At 61.7% G+C, this 16,465-nt stretch overlaps 2 protein-coding genes across 2 annotated transcripts; one reads left to right on the top strand and one right to left on the bottom strand.

Annotated features, from left to right (window-relative positions):
• Nucleotides 1-1,306: 1,306 nt before the first annotated feature.
• Nucleotides 1,307-5,587, bottom strand: ENTPD7 (ectonucleoside triphosphate diphosphohydrolase 7). The gene is made up of 12 exons (XM_086616826.1): nt 5,580-5,587; nt 5,312-5,485; nt 5,015-5,220; nt 4,752-4,902; nt 4,260-4,363; nt 4,130-4,186; nt 3,503-3,651; nt 3,253-3,419; nt 2,177-2,501; nt 1,988-2,073; nt 1,701-1,862; nt 1,307-1,535 (listed from the first exon to the last, which is right to left on the bottom strand). The coding sequence occupies exons 1-12, from the start codon at nt 5,585-5,587 to the stop codon at nt 1,307-1,309; spliced, it is 1,818 nt and encodes a 605-aa protein (XP_086472952.1).
• An 829-nt stretch (nt 5,588-6,416) lies between these two features.
• On the top strand, nt 6,417-10,156 carry SLC25A28 (solute carrier family 25 member 28). Its single transcript, XM_086616598.1, has 4 exons — nt 6,417-6,749; nt 6,886-7,114; nt 8,006-8,062; nt 9,364-10,156. The coding sequence occupies exons 1-4, from the start codon at nt 6,432-6,434 to the stop codon at nt 9,879-9,881; spliced, it is 1,122 nt and encodes a 373-aa protein (XP_086472724.1). The 5' UTR covers nt 6,417-6,431; the 3' UTR covers nt 9,882-10,156.
• The last annotated feature ends 6,309 nt before the right edge of the window (nt 10,157-16,465 follow it).

Raw genomic sequence — 16,465 nt, 5'->3', positions numbered from 1 at the left:
AGACCAGCGTGGGAAATAAGGTAAAAAGCAGGAAGCAACATCTTCCAGGGTCTCTTGAGTGGGCGTGCTTTTCCTCTTAAGAGGAGGGCAGCAAAGGATGCCATCTCCACAGATCACAACAGTTCAGTTTGGATCAGAGCTTCCCTCGCTACCAACTTGGGAGTTGAGCCTAGATGTCTTTCTGCTGCAATAGCAGAGAACATGTGCTGGCAAGAAGCAACTCCATCATCCCACCATTGCGGCATGAAGCAACGCTGTGCAGACATGCACTGGCCCCCAGTCATGCTGCCAGCCCGGAGCCGCTGCTGCTGGGGAAGTGCTCACTAGAAAACAAAACCAGTTCTGGTTGTCTCAAGGAGTTTGTTTATTGCTACAGGAATGGGAACAGCTGAGTTCAAGTACAAAGTGATAAACTTCATTGGGTCATGGGGGGACTCCAGCCCCAGAGGAGGGAGGCTTGTGCCTGAGCACACAACTACAGCCCAGACCTGCCCTGGGGCAGTGAGCTGGGCTGGAGTGAGAGGGTTTACCCATGGGCAGGCCCAGCCTGCACTCGCAGGGGAGAGAACCACTGGTCCTGGTGGTAGTGCCCAGTTAACGTGTGGGACACCACGAGGCAGACATGCCCAGGAGGGAATGTATGAAAGGAAATGCAGCCTGCTTTGGTGGTGCCTTAGGAACCAATCTCTGAGCCCTCAGTGCTGAGCCTGGGGTATTGGCTAGGACTGCAGGAGGTCTGTCCTGGAGGAGAAGCCATGACACAAAGCAGGACGCCTCTTAAGGAATGCTCTGAGAGGGGCCAGGCTGGACAGAATAGCTCCGTGGAACTCGTGGCTCACCTGGTTGCTGCAGTAACTTCACTGGCGGCTGTTGTTCTCTAGCCTGTGGGCTTGTAAATGACTGCAGAAAGGCCACCCTGGCTGATAAGCTGTCACCAGATTGCTCTGCAGACCGATGGCTGAGTCACAGGGTGGCCCAGTGCTTCAGGCCGCAGCCCTGAGTTGGCCGCCTCAGTGATAGTGTCCTCCTTATCTGAGGGACCTGCCAGGCTGCAGCCTTGAGCCTCCTGGCAGCAGAGGACTTTGCTCTACACCGTGTAGCACGGCAAAGGCTGGAGGCCAAGGAACGCAAAGGTTAGGACTGGGGCGAGGCAGAGAGGGAAGTTCGGTGTCTGTAGCTGCCTCGACCCACAGGCTGTGGTGATAATGGAGTGCTTTAAGAAAGAGTCCAAGCTCTTGGAGCCCAGGCTGTCAGCCAGTCCTGGTTTTGCACCAGCTGGTGCAACTGGACAGTGGTACCACTGGTGTCATGGCCCATTTCCTTGGCCTGGTGGCACCACCACCTTGTCCAGCCAGAGCAGGGTGAGCTGGGCCGAGCGCAGCTGCCGGCGGTGGATGCGGCGCAGCCGCAGGAGGTAGAGGACTATGGCCAGCACTACGACCAGGATGCAGGCAAAGAAGAGATAATGGTTGTAGACAAAAGAGAGGCGCAGCCAGGAGGCGTGTGCTTGCCGGATGCTCTCCTGACGGAGATCCCTGGGAAGAGGAATCAGGACTGTCTGTGAGATGCCATGGAGTACCACTAGGGTCCTGCACCACCACTCCACTTGCCAGGGTGGCACAGTCTTTGCCCACTGCAGTAACTCCTGCTCCTCCCCAGCCACCCTTCCCTGAGCAAAGCCATCAGCGAGCCAAGGGTACCTGAGTGGCAGAAACCGCGTCTTGTAGAGGATGGCTCCCAGCGTCCACTGCACCTCCCGGTCGTACACCAGCTGGGCTGTGCGCAGGCTCGGGTAGTCCAGGGGGAAGCGGAAGCCCTGGTGAAGGACTTGGTACATCCAGGCCGATTTGAAGCACTGATACCTGCAGGCACAGCACACGGGAGTATCAGCCCAATCCAACCCCTCGCACCACAGTCCCTCACCCTGGCAAAAGCCACCCCCAGGAGGTCCAGCCATGGTAGCTGCCAGCCTAGTAAAGCCACTTACTTCAGCCGGTGCTGGTCAGCATGTGCTGAGTAGAGGCCACCACGGAAGCGCTGGGTCAGCACCTCCCATTGCTGGCTGCAGTACTCCTGGGGAACGGAGAAGTTGGAGCTCAGAGTGGAGAAACAGTCCCTGCTCCCTCTCAGCCCAGGAACAGCAGCTCCCCAGCCCCCAGGCTGGGGCAGCACCCACTTGGGCAGCGGAGGTGAAGGTGGAAGCACTGTAGTGGCCCCCGAGGCGCAGCACGTCTTCGGTGCAGTAGAAAAACTCAGAGAAGCCGTAAAACTCGCTATTGTCGAAGTCGATGGGTGCTTTGTAGGCCCCCACTAGGGAGGCCTGGCTGCCGTTGGGGCCAGCCAGGAGGGGCTGCAGCAGCTCCCTGCAGGCCACCCAGTCCCCTTGCCCCCGCACGTACAGGGTTTGGCTGTCCCTCGCCATCGTGTCCTCCAGCCCCACGGGCAGGCAGGGGTCCAGGAAGGGTGTCTCAGGGCTCAGCCCTGTCTGCTGGCCGTGCAGGCTGGAAAACAGGCCAGGAAGGAAAGGCAATTGCACAGGAGGTCTTGTACCACCCCAAAAAGCCTACTCTAGCACTGCCCCACATCCAGATACCCCCCACACCAGACCAGGCTGTGTCCCCTTGTACCCCACAGTGCTGGCACCCACCCTGCCACCTCCTGCCAAAGCCAAACTCGCCACATCTGTCCCATTGACCTGTGGCCACGTGTCCTGAGCACCTGCAGGGTGCAACAAGGCACAGCCACCCCACCCAGCTCACAGGGATCCGCACCCCTGCACAGCCCTCAGGGCCCTGGAAGCAGAGTTTGCTCCTGGTACAGGAGTATCGGAGCACCAAACCTCTCTGCCTCTGGCAAGAGCTTTACATAGTGCTCCGGGAAGAGGAGACAGAGAGCTCAAGGTGGGGATGTGATGGAAAGATGTGCTGAGTGAATTGTTGCTGGAGGAGGAGGGAAAGTCACAGCAAGAAAAGCCAAAAGCCACCAGAGGGGCTTCCTCGCAGCGTGCCACGAGGGAAGGAGGAAGAAGGCAGGGAGCTGTGGCACTGGTAATGCCTGCCAGGCTTGGAGAAGGGCAGCACCTGCGCACTGTGTGCCAGCCCTGGCATCTGCTGCTGCCAGCATGGCTGTGGGAGCTGTTATCACCACAGGTGGCTCTTGGGGAAAATCCAATGGGGAGAGGGCAGTGTGAAGGAACCAGCACCCCATTTCACAAAGCCCCAACAGCGGCACCGCCAGGCAAGGCAGCAATACCGGTTGTGCAGATAGGTCTGGTTCAGCACAAGCTCCTCATAGCGCTGCCGGGCAAAATTGCCCCCGAAGCCCAGGAAGGTGTTGACGTAGACGCGGTACATGTGGCCAGTGTGCTGCACATCACAGCCCAGGTTGAACTCTGCCAGCAAGCTCTTGGCAGCCTCCTCCTGGGGACGCAGAGCAGTCCGTGATCATCAGTGACCCAGGGAAGACAGGGGCTGCTCTTGGGGCCAGCTGGCCAGATACACACCTGCTGCGGGGAGGAGAAGGCTCCAGAGTCGGGCACTTCATAGGCGATCTGCAGGGAGGCGCCCCCCATGTCTAGGATCCCAACTGTTCGTTTCCGAACCAGGGACTCTCCCTGGTCCCCCAGCGCTATGGTGACCACTGCATCCTCCTCTGCAACCCACAGCGGCATGTCAGCAAGGGGCAGGGCCTGGGGCAGCATCTCCACCCTTCCACCTTTACCTCCCGCAGCAGCCTCATGGAGCTCCTCCACCCCTGCAAGCAGCTCCCAAGGATCATCTGCGGAGCAGCAGGTTCTGGCACTCAGGGCTGGCCACCCCACAGCTGTGTAGGTTTCCCAAAGCATCCACTGCTGGAAACCACTACAGGAACACTACTACAAACCCTCTCTCCCTGTTTCTTCTCCCAAAATGCTGCAGGTGTCCGCCTCCTGCATGCCGGGACTCATTCCTGCAACTGGGGCAGGGCCTCAGGTCCAGGAGGGTTTTGCACGCATGGCTGGGGTCTGGCATTACCGGGTCGGGGCAGACGTGGCCCTCTCCAGAGCCTGCTCTTAGCTCCAGCGCCAGGGCAAGCTCCAGCAGGGCTCCACTCAGACCCTCCCAGCTGCTCTACATGCAGCCAGACTCACCATCCTCGTGATCAAACCGTCCCAGGACAAAGTTGATACCAATCCACGCGTAGACACCTGTACAGGGCAGGGTGAGTCATTACAGCAGTATGCTAAAGGGAACCAAGCAGTGCTCCGCAACAGCTCCTACCTTCCTGTTTCCCTGAGATCACTTCTGCGTGTGATTTGGAGAAGAGGAAATCAAACTCCAGGGGCACGTTCCTCACCAGGTCCTCCAGGATTGCAGCTTGCTGCCTGCAAGGGTGCAGGAGAGGGACAGATGCTAAGGGACCTTCACCAGCAACACTCGTTTGCGGGAATACACGAGACAGTGGGGATCATACTGCAACACACTCCCACATCCAGCCCCATGAGCCCCATTGCTGCATCCGACGCACTTCGTAGATGAGAAACCGTATCTGTTCGTTTGAGACTTCAATTCCAAGCATCTCCTCTCCCCTCCCTCCCATCATGCTCAAACCCTCCTGCAGCCCTCACTGCTTACTCCTTTCTCAAATCCAGCCCCTTCTAGACTCCTGATTCTCCCATGAGGCACAAGACGAGATAGTTCTCTTCCCCCTCCTCGCAGCTGAGGGATCCCAGCAGGTCCCTGGCTCCCCCCGACAAGGGCCGACGAACCCACCTCTCGGGCAGCAGCCGCATGCCTGCCGTGCACAGGATGTAGAGCGGAGTTTCCTTGTGCTTCTGAGCTGGGACGTGGGCTGCCGCGAACTGCAGCAGAGGGCGCAGGTAGGGCATGGCTTGCTCCGGGGCTGCCGCCGCCACGGAGATCCCTGCGCGGGGAAGGGGGGCTGTGACCCAGCCCGCCCCCGCCGCAGGCAGCGACCGTGCCCGTCGCAGGTGCGGGGGCCCTCGGGGCCAGAAGCGCAGAGTGCGGGCACCGACCTGGTTTAATTTTCTTGACGACGGGGCGGCTGCTCCGGTCCCTCATCTGCTTGATGTCCAGCAGGTCGTGGGGGTTCCCGTTGTGCGGGGGCCAGAAGTAGACGAAGACCCGGGACCCGCTGCTCCCGCAGTCGACGACCACCCCGTAATTGAGGGCCGAGTCCTCGGTGTCAGTGGCCGTCAGCTCCTCCATCTGCGCCAGGTACCTGGGGCCCGGGGACGCGGGGGAACAGGGCGCCTCAGCACCGGCGGACAACGGCGAGCCCCGGGCCTCCGGCAGCCCCCGTCCCCGCTCACCTGTCGTCGCGCCGGGCGGCCCGGGACGGCGCGGCCCAGCGGCGGGGGGCGGCGGCCACCAGCAGCAGCAACAGCCCCACGGCGAGGGCTAGCCCCAGCGCCGCCGGCCGCTGCCGCGACCACGGGCACGGGCAGGGTCCCACCGATCGCAACGACGGGCAGAAAACGCCGATCCTGCGGGCAGAGGCCACAGCTCAGCATCGGGCCCGGGCCCCGGCCCCAGACCCAGACCCAGCCGCCCGGCCCGGCCCGGCCCGGCCTCGCTCACCTGGCCATGTGCGCCCGCTACCACCCGCTCGCGCATCGCCCCGCTGCCGGCACCCGCCGCCGGCACCGGCGCCACGTCACCAGCCGCCCCCGGCGCGGCCAATAGGGGCCCCCGCAGCCGAGCCCCGCCGGGCGACGCCCCGCCCCCCAAGGCCACGGAGCCCAATCGGCTGCGCCGCCCCTGGCGGAGCCACGCCCATGCAGCCCGCCGACCAATCGGGGAGGGGCGGGGCGGCGCCCCCAGGTGGCTGAGGGCCGCGCCGGGACTTCGCCCTTGCTCCTGCGTCCGACCTTTGCCGGGCGACGTCACCTGAAGACTTTCTCCCGGGTGCCCTATCACAGCGCAGGTTCGCGGCGCGGCCCGCCCGCCGTAGGTCGTCGCCGCTTGCGCCCAGCCAATCCGAGGAGCCCAAATAAACAACATGCGCCGAGAGCGGGAGTGGCGGGCGAGGCGGCCAATGGTGGCTCTCTGGCCCCGCGGAGAGGAACAACGGCTGGGCCAAGGGTCGCGGGCTCGTCGCCCAATGGGCTGTGCGGCGGGGCGGGGCGCGAAGTTGAGGCACCCAATGGGCTGCGCGTGACGGCGAGGCGGGGAGTCCCGGCCGCCAATGGGCAGCGCCCCCGAGCGCGCCGGAGGGAGCGGGCAGCCAGTGGCTGCGGCCGAGTCGCGGCGGCCACGACCAATGAGCGCGGCGCGCGGGGGCGGTGGGCGGCGGGCCGAGCCAGTGGGCTCGCGGCGGGGGCGGGCGGCGGGCGGCGACGGCCAATGGGCTCGGCGGGGCGGGGCGGAGCGGGAGCCGGGGGGTGGGGCGGCGCGGCGCGGGGCCGGGGCGGCGGCGGTGGCGGCGGCGCCATGGAGCTGGGGGCGGGCGCGGGGGCGGGCGCGGGCCCCGGCGCGCGGGGCGGCGCGGAGTCGAGCCGCGTCCTGCTGCTGCTGATGGGCGGCGGCGGCGGCGCGGGTTGGGCGCGGCGGGGAGGCGCGGAAGCGGAGCCGGGTCCCGGTGCCGGCCCGGGCGGGCCCGAGGCGGCGCGGGGCCCCGAGCCGCGCTCCCCGCCCGCCCCCGACTACGAGGCGCTGCCGCAGGGCGCCGCCGTCTCCACGCACATGCTGGCCGGCGCCGTGGCGGGCGTCATGGAGCACTGCGTGATGTACCCTGTTGACTGCGTTAAGGTGCCGGCACCGGGGGCGCGGCGGGCAGGGGAGGGGAGGGAGGCGGCAAACCGGAGCCTGGCGGGGGGGTTGTCCCGGCCGGGTCTGTCTGGACCCGCGGGGGTGACGTGCCGCCCGCCTGGGCCTTGTGTTCTAGACGCGGATGCAGAGCCTGCGGCCGGAGCCCGCCGCCCGCTACCGGAACGTGCTGGAGGCCCTGTGGCGCATCGTCCGCACCGAGGGCGTCTGGCGGCCCATGCGGGGCATGAACATCACCGCCACCGGCGCCGGCCCGGCTCACGCCCTCTACTTCGCCTGCTACGAAAAGTTAAAAAAGACGCTGAGCGACGTTATCCACGCGGGGGGCAATAGCCATGTGGCCAACGGTACTGCTCCCGACCCCCCGCCGGGGGGCCACGGGGGCCCGGGGCTACCTGGGGCCGCCCCCCGCCACGCCGTGGTGGGGAGCGGGGTGGGGAGAGGCCGAGCGTTGGTGATAGGCAGCTCTGGTCCGGTCCCGCTCAGCCGGAGGGCGTTACGCTGCAGGGTCGTGGCGCCACGGATATCCCAAATCCCTGCGCGCTCTCCAGCCGCCAGCCAGCGACGTGGGGCTGCACCGGCGTGGTGCCGGTCAGGGGGAAGCACCTGTCCTGCGCCTGCCAGAGCCGCTCCCAGGTATCTGGCTTGAAGCAGATCAGTGGCCAGTGCTGGCCCTGGCTTGGAAGGATGCGAGTGGATGGGAGCTGCCCGCAGACAAGCCGGGACTGGTCGCGGCCCCGTGGGTCAGCAGTGCCAGAGCTTGCCCCACGTGGGTTTGGAGCCAGTCTTGCCGTGGTGCCTGTTACTCATCTCAAGGAGCTGCCACGGTGGGGAAGGCATGGGGCCGAGGGGACAGCAGGGCACATCCTGCCCTCAGCAGGCACGTGGTGCCGTGCCTCCTGCTTTCTCTTTTTCCGTGGGGTGTGGGGACACTCACTGTCCTCACGTATCGTGCCAGCTGGTGGCATCAGCCTGTCCCCCAAGGGCTGCACCCGAGTGAGTCCTGGTCGGCCTGTGGGACTTGGGAGCCTGTCGCTATCCTCTCCCTCTTGAGCTCTCTCCGGGTGGGAACCGCTGAGGACCAGCCCACCTCTTGGAGGGGAGATGGAGGACGCTTTCAGATCTCACCCTCTTCCAGGGACCTCCTCCTGTGCCTTGGCGGGGGACTCGGGGCTGTGGTGGAGCCCTGGGGTCCCTCGCCTCCCCCCACCTCACATGTGGCAGTTCTTGTTTTGCAGGTGCAGCCGGGTGTGTAGCAACGTTGCTCCATGATGCGGCCATGAACCCTGCAGAAGGTAACGATGGTCCTGGCCTGCCGGGGAGGGGAGAATCGGGGTTGCCCGCGCTGCTCGGGTCCCCTCTGAGGCATAGAGGGCGCTTTCCTCATTACTCGCCTGACTGAAAGGATCTTGTGGGGGCCAGTGGCTGCGGCTCCAGTTAGGGAGACCTGTGGCTGCCCAGTACAGAGGCGGTAGGTAGAAGAGATTAATTCTGGGGAGCACAGCAAACCCCAGCCTAGGAGGAGCTGGGAGGGCACTGGCCTTTCACTGGTGACAGTTACCTGGAGCAGGAGAGAAGGCAAGAGAGATGCGATCTGTACTGTTGAAGTCATTCCAGGTGTGTGGAAATCGGGCATTACTATGGTGAGATCTCAGGAAGCTGCAGTATGTGTTGTGGAATGTCTGGAAGATACTGATTTTGTTCAGCCTGGTATGTATGAAGAAGGCAGAGGGAGTTTGTAATTAGTCTGTGAACGTGATGGAAGAAGGAAGAATAACAAGGAAAGGCCAGTCATGAACATATTTTTTCCTCTTAAAATTGGAGGGCTCGTGACAGTGCAGGCTCCAGCTGATCTGGGCCCACCAAGGCTCCTGCCTGCCTGCTGCCTGGCGGGGACCCTGAGGAGCCGGCAGCTGCATGGCCAGACCGTTGTCATTCCTCATCTGGCCATGACTGCAGTAGTTTGTATTTGCATTGGTTTTAGCTCCTTGTGGTCACGTTGAGGTAGGGGCAGGCAGGACAGCGTCAGGCTGCGCTCCGGGCTCCCCTGCCCCAGTCTTGGGTGTGTTAGGGATTGGTGTCTGGTTCTTGCCCTGGAGCAGCTGCGTTTCGGCAGCGGCCGCTAATGATTCCTGGCTGGTGGGCTCTGCCACGTGCCACGGTTATTCTGAGGGACAGGCTCGTTCAGATGGAGAGCTGTCTGGGAAATAAGAATAAATGCGGAGGGTGTTGTCCGGACTGTGCGATAGCTCTGCGGCAATGGATGGAGAGACGTCAGTCACTTGGGAGCGAGGGTGGATCTGGAGTGTGCCTGGGTATCGGGATGTTCTGTGGGGCTGCGGCAGCTGTGAGGTTTGCAGGTGGTGATGTTTGTGTGACAGTGATGCCTCGGCAGGTCTACATGGCTGCAGTCCCGCCTGGGGACACGCAGGGCACTGCCGGTCTGAGCTGTCCGTCACTAGCTCTTAAGGCAGCATGACTAAACTCTGGGCGCTTGGAGGAAGCCTGGCTTCGTGCTTACCCTTTCTCTCTCCTCTTCCCCTCCACGCCTGGGTCCTGGCTGGTGCTGCTGCTGGCTGCTGCCCTCCATCCCAAGTGGTCAAACAGAGGATGCAGATGTACAACTCGCCTTACCAGCGTGTGACGGACTGTGTGCGGGCTGTGTGGCGCAACGAAGGGGCCGGAGCTTTCTACCGCAGCTACACCACCCAGCTCACCATGAACATCCCCTTCCAAGCCATTCACTTCATGACCTACGAGTTCTTGCAAGAGCAGCTCAACCCCCACAGACAGTACAACCCAGGCTCCCACGTGGTCTCCGGAGCCTGCGCAGGGGCTGTCGCTGCTGCTGCCACTACGCCTTTGGACGTTTGCAAAACATTGCTCAACACCCAGGAGTCCCTGGCCTTGAGCTCCAACATCAGTGGACACATCACAGGCATGGCCAATGCCTTCAGGACGGTGTACCAAGTGGGCGGAGTGACCGCCTACTTCAGAGGGGTCCAGGCGAGAGTCATTTATCAGATGCCCTCAACAGCGATCGCCTGGTCCGTGTACGAGTTCTTCAAATACATCCTCACCAAGCGCCAGGAGGAGCGGCGGGCTGGGAAGTGAGCCAGAGCCGAACGCCGTTCCAGACCTGCTTCACCTCCCCTCCTGGTTTGTCTTCTGACCCCTCTCCCTTTCGGTTTGGTTTGTGTGGAAGAGAGGGGGCAGCAAAGCCCTTTGGGGCTTAGCGATGCCATTTCTTGCCTGTGGCTGCTGCAGCTCTGCTCAGGCTGCACGCCTTGCTCTCTGCCAGGGTCCTCCGAGATGTCCCGCTGGGAGCTGCAGCCCAGGTCGTGTTCCCTGGCACTTCGGTGGAGCTGCGCTCCTGTCCTTCCCTTAATGAAAACCTCCTCTCACGCAAAGCTCACCCCTCCTCAGAGGGGGGAAGGTGAAGGTCCTACCCTGCCTCTGGCGGGGCCAAGCTGAGCTCGCAGTCGCCAAGGAGGGGGCGGTGGCACTGCCCGGGATGCTGGCAGCTCTGTCAGGCTTCTGGCTGACGCGAAGTGTAAGCCTTGCCGTTGTCTTGTAGCACGCACATGTGACACTGACTGCCCCGGTGGTGGTGGGAGGGGGAGGATGGCACTTGAGGAGGGGAGCCGTAGGTTTGTTATTGTTCCTGCTCTTGACACCTCCAATAAAAACAGTTCTGCTCGATCCTTCTGTCCCCTTCTTACTCCTGCATGGCCCAGCTCCCAGCATCACACCTTTCTGTCTGTGCCCAGTGCTGAGCTCTTTTGACAGATGCCAGATGGGGAAGGGAAATGGGGTCTGGGGGTGTTGGTGGGAGGAGGGGGCCTGCCTGGCCCAGCCACCCTGGCAACATGCAGCGAGGAGGGTGGTCTCCATCCCCTTTGGGTCATGGCCCAGCCCATCGCCTGCCACTGGCATGGGCTGTGACCCCACTGGAGAAGCTGAGGCTTATGTTCCTTGGCCAGGTGGTCCGAGATCCCCAGGCTGACCAGGGGTCCTCAGGATGCCTCCAGACCGCTCCAAATGGAGGCAATGACAGGAGGGTCCTAGGTTGTGTGCCTTGGGGACAGTCCAGGAATTTCGGCACTGGGCGAGACTGGAGAGCTTTGTGCACCTCACACAGGAGATCTGGGGTTCTGCAGGACTTTTGCCTCCTCGTTTTGAGTGATTAAACTAGTTTGTGCTTTGTTGGGTATCTTAAAGCTCTCAACCTTTTAAGCAAGTGTGTTGGTAAATATTTTGTCTAAGCTAATGATAATTAATAGAATAGGTTATTTTTTTACCATTTTTGATACCCACTTCTTTTAGGGTCCCACTCAGCTCCGGACAGGTGGTGTGCTGAGCACTGAAGTATCGCTTGGCTGCACTGACCTTCCCAGAGCAGAGCTCTGGGTTCCTCAAGCCGGGTGCCTGTGAGTGATGCCTGCCTCTGGCGGGATGCTCCCATAGTGCTTGCAGAAGGGGGATCCATCCCAAGGTGCCATGCCCAAAGTAACTCCCTGGAGGAAATGCGTTCACAGGTGTCGTATGTTCAGCTTGGGACTGTTCCAGAGGATCCACCACCCTGGGCTGGCCTGCACGGAGAGCTGCTAGGCTGGGTGATGGTGAGGGGAGAGGGGTTTTCCTGCAGCTGGAAAGGCTGCTGGGTGAGCAGGGGGCATGTGCAGTCCTCAGGGGCATTGGGCCCCAGCACTGCCCGGGGGCTGGGTGCTCGATACTCTGCCCAAGCCTCATCCCAGCCCTGGCTCTACCTTTCCATTAAGCATCTCTCTTGTCCCTGGTTCACAAGGGTGTGTGATGGACACTGAGTGACCCCCAGAGGGATTTTTTGATGGCTGCCCAGCAGGTCTCAGTGTCCTTGGGCACAGAATGGCCATGGCCACTGCTCCACAGCCTGGGTCCACCTGGGTTGTGTGCCCATCCTCTGCATCCCAGCATGGGCTGTAGGCTCCTGGTCCCTGATTCTTCTGCACAAGCAAGAGGTTGAGAAACTCCTTAAATAAATAAAAGCCACTGGAAGGCGGGAGCCTCCAGTTTTCCCACCATTTCGGGAGCTGGGGCTTTAAGAAATAGCCTGAGTATTGCAAGATTTGGCAGCCCTGCAGCTCCTCCACCCAAGAGGGAGAAATTTGAGAAGCAGAAATGTCTGGGAGAGACCAGGGGAGGATTAGCTTGGCGGGCAGGGCATTAGACAGAAGACGATACAACCGGGCTCTGCCAGGATGGGTCTCCCTGCCCAGAAACTGAAAGCTGTTGGCAGCAAACCTGCAGCTTCGCCTTGAGCCCTCACCACGCACCGGGACAGCGAAAGACCCCACAGAGGGTAAGGCATAAACACAGGCTGGAGCTGGGCAGAGATACACAGTACTGAATCCATCAGCCACTGGAAGAGCTCTATAAATGTCAGCATGCAAAGGCATGATTGAAGGTGACTCCAAGATGTTACCGGGAATAACTGCCCATAGAAGTGCTGGAGGAGGGAGCGAGACCCCCAGGAATGGGGAGATAAGCCAGCACGGAGATGCTGCCCTGTGAGCAACTGGCCCCTTGGAAGGGCATGGCCTTTCCGATCTCCCAGCACTTTGCCAGCTTAGCCAGCAGCAGCTGGGTGTTGCCCAACGTGGGCAGCAGCAGCCCCATGGAGAATGGCACTGCCTATGAGGTGTCTGGCACTGCAGGGATGGCAGAGCCATCCAGGGGTTTTCCAGATAGCCCTTGGGCCAGGCCACAAAAAACTGGAAAAATCCTCTGTCCTGCTGCTGTCTCCATCCACTGAGCTGAACCTCTGCCACAGACCAAGGACTGGCCATGGCAGTGCGCAGCTCCTCCCCAGCTCTGCCGGGGTGGGGTGTTCCCTCGCCAACCAGCCCAGTTCCTCTGGCACCTTTGGCATGGTAAGATGTCCAGAGCTAACAGAGTTATTGGATGGTTCAGCTATGGCCACTGCCTTTCCAAGGTCTGATAACGCCTTGGCAAAGCCACAGTGCTCTGGGTCTGTCCTATAGCCTCCTAGGTATTCGGCTGCACTTTGGATGAAATCCCTAGACTATTTTTGGCTTTCCAGCAAGGAAGCTATGCTCAGCCCAGCAGAGTTTCGGAGACAACCCCTTTTCCTTTCGCCTCCCTGCAGGATCCTTGGACATATCCAGCGCAGGCAGGGACTTGCTGCCTTGCCTTCCTGTGTCCAACTGCCCCCTCAAGCTCTGTCCTGCTGCTGGTGTTGGGGGGTTCCCAGGCCTGGGTGAGCCCCACAGTCCCCCCAGAGCAGGCAGAGCCAGACAGCGCTGCCAGCCTAGCCCCATTCCGGGTGATAGATCTGGGGCTGCTGCAGCTCTGCCCTGCCACAAGCCCAAGCTATTTCAGGCAGCCAGAGTTTGCCATGTCAGGAGCAGCTCAGGTGCCACTGGACACCTTCTGGGGGTAACTGCAGATGCCTGAACCTCGGTGGTTTAAAAGCAGAGCTGGAGCCAAGTTGTTTACTGCTGCTGGAGGGGAGCTGGGGGCGTTCATCTCCCCCAGAGCAAGAAGGGGAGACCCTTCCAGCATGTCTGCCCCATGCTTTCAGCTGAGGACCAGTGGGCTCCTGAGCTGCTTCTGTCTCAGGGACCCCAGACAGGGCACTGGGTTCCAGCCACAGGGGCCTTTGCTAGCCCTGCTCAGTGGGAGGCAAGCAAGGCAAGAGCACTGCCCTGCCAAACCACATCCCTGCCCCTCCTCTGCCAGCGCCCTGGGCTACTCCAAGCTTTCCTGCCCCCCAACCCCTCTGCAGTGGGTGCTGGACAGCCCTGCTCAGTGGGAGGAGGTGGTGGGAGCCCACGGGGGAGCACAGAGGTGGGCTCCCAGCCTCCTTCCAGCCCAAACCCACCCTGGATCTGGGATTCCTCAGGACTCTGTCAGACCCCAATAAAGTCGTACAAGTTCTCATGACCCCACGGCCTTACAGTGGTGGTAAACACGGGCGCCGAGACTGCCTGGACACAGAGCAGACATTGCCTCTGGTGGGCCCTGGGAAGCCCTCTCCTGACCCACATTGCTGCCTGGGTTAAACTAGTGAGAGGCAACTCCTGGCTGCGCATCTCAGCCTGCCTGGCTCCAGCTGAGCATCGTGGTGCAGGAAGGCAGAGAGCCTGAAAGGTAAAGCTGAGGCTGAAAACATGCTTTCTTGGCTATAAAGAATGACCAGAGGAAGCAATCCCCAGGACTGGGCTGGGACTGCTCTCAGCACGTCTGATTTGATGTGGAGATATTGGTAATTCCAGTACTTAGCACAGCATAGTACTTTGACATGCAGATGTCAAAAGTTCTCCAAGAAGGGGCTGCAAAGTGGCCCTGAGAAGATGCTGCCTGGCTGGAGCTGGGGTGCAGGCAGCTGGTGTGTCATCCTGGGAAGGTGGCAAAGGTGGGAGAAGAGCTGCTCCTGGGCTGGATGAAGCTGGCAGCAGGGGTCACTCTCCCAAGGGCACACAGGTGAGGACAGCTCAAGCGTGCTCTGACACTAGAGCCAGCTCTGAGATCTGTCTCAAAAGCAGCTGAAGCGAGGGCTGTTCCAGGAAATGGGGGGGGGGGGGGGGGAGGTGGGGGGCCACAGCACTAATCTTCCCACTGGCTAGCCCTGGAGAAACCCTGCAACCCCCCTCAGAACACCTATGGGGGCTGACATAAGAGCCTCCTGACACAGCACAGACCATGTCTGGCATGGCTAGGTGGGTGCCAGGAGAAACGCAAACACAAACAGCCTTCCCCTCTGTTCCCAGCACCTTTGGGTGCATGTCACCCGGAGAATTCCCAAGGGCTATAAAAAGGGGAGGGAGCAGGGAATTGGGCCAAAACTGGACTATGCCTCTGGCAGGAACACAGCACCCTCTGGTGAGGACGCAGCTGTAACGGGCACCAGGCACTGGACACCACAACCATCATAAATGTCTTTGGGTAAGGACTTGAAGGGAGTGAACTGGTAGCTGGAGGCTGCAGGCAGTGCTGGGGCTTCAGGAGCTCTGAGGGGGGCTCCCAGCATTGCATAAACTGCATCAGTTTGAGATGGAGAAGCTAATCAGTGGGAAAAACCTGCTGAGTCACGCACAAAGATGCTTGTGCGCAGTGAAGAAATGCAGATAGCAAAACTTTGCTCACTAGAAGGAGACCTGCAGGTGGTCAGAGGCCGGGAGGGGACGCTGGCGCTGTCCCCAGCTCTCCCACCACAGTGGGGGCATGCGTGGATGCATTCCTTTTGCTGTGTGTACGAGCCCCAGCGGTGCTGCCTGGTGCAGGAGAGCTCCTGCGTGTGTCCGGAGACCCCCCAGCTCCGGCAGAGCTCAGCGTGGGGACTCACCAGCGTGCCCATGCAGCCAGCCCAGCCTTCCTGATGCCCAGCGTGTCCCACTGCCACCCCCAGTGCCAGGGACACGATGCCAGCGGGGGGAAGGTAGCCCTGCCCGCCTGCTCTGCAGCGCTCGAAGCCTTGCAGGGGCACTCGGGCACCCCCAAACCCAGCCAACACCAGTCGCAGCTCCCCTGCAGCGCGGGGTGGTGGGGACAGAGGGTACCTGTCGCTCCCTGTCCCCGGGCGCTTGCCGATAGATGGCGATGGCGTATCTCGCTTGGGGCCGGGCCCCAGAAGTGTCCCAGCCGGCAGCCCGGGAGACGCGGGGTTCCGAGGCAGCGCCCCGCCGGCAGCCGAGGACCTCCCTGGCCCCAGCAGCACCCGCCTGCGGCAGCCCCGGGCACGGTGAAGGGTCGTCCCCGGGAAAGCAACTGTGGATTTTATTGCCCGGGCAGGGGAAGGTGACAGGGAGCAGCCGGGAAGGGCTCCAGCAGGGCCCGGGGGCAGCTCTGGCCTTCAGCATTGCGCTGCTCTAGAGGGGCTGAAGATGCAGTCCCCTTCTCCAGAGGGGTCACCCGAAGCCCTCATAGCAACACTGTGCCCGGTCTGACTGGTGCACGGAGGAGAGAAGAACAGCTAAAATATGCGAGTCTCCCCAGCCCACTTAGTCAGGTATAGTCATCTCATGGTGCACAGGAGGCTGGAGGACTGGGGAGGGTCTGTGGCCACCAGTGACATCCAAGGATGGGAGGCTGGTTCCAGGCTCTCATGCTGGCATTCAAGTAGTGGGAGAATCCCTCACTGGAGGCTCTACAGCACAAGTACCTATGTTTAAACGTAATTACCCGATCCATGGCTGGCCACAGCTTTCTTGGCACTGGAGAGTGCTTGTGCTACAACCCTGCATTGCCATCGTCAGGAGGAGCTTCCAGCATCTCCAGCGCCAGCTGCCCACTGAGCACCGATGGCTCCTCAGAGCAGATTCGGCAGCTCCCAGCTCATGGCACAGGGCAGCTGTGATGGAAGGCATCGCAGAGCAGGAGCTGCCGCTCCAGCCCAGCTCCAACGCAGAGGGACAAGAGCCAGGCACCACCTCAGCACACAGCTGAGTCTCCAGGCTCCCAGCCCGAGGCAGCAGGAGGCGGCTGTGCCTGAGCCGAAGTAGATGTTACCAAAACTCAGCGACGTCTGCCCAGGTCCATGGGCAGCCTGGCCAGCCTCACTGGGAGCCGGTGTCTTGCTCCACACCCAGGCAAGCTTCTTGCTGATGGCAGCAAGCAGGTGGTGAAGAGAGAAGGATGACAGGCCAGAGGGGGAGGGATGACCGCAGAGAGGGGTGGGGAGGAATGGAAAAAGATGT

The sequence above is a fragment of the Tauraco erythrolophus genome, chromosome 9, assembly GCF_009769465.1.
Source record: "Tauraco erythrolophus isolate bTauEry1 chromosome 9, bTauEry1.pri, whole genome shotgun sequence".
In the NCBI taxonomy this organism is placed as follows: Eukaryota; Metazoa; Chordata; class Aves; order Musophagiformes; family Musophagidae; genus Tauraco; species Tauraco erythrolophus.
Note: the sequence above shows the minus strand (reverse complement) of the source record. Positions and strands in the feature narration are given on the sequence as shown.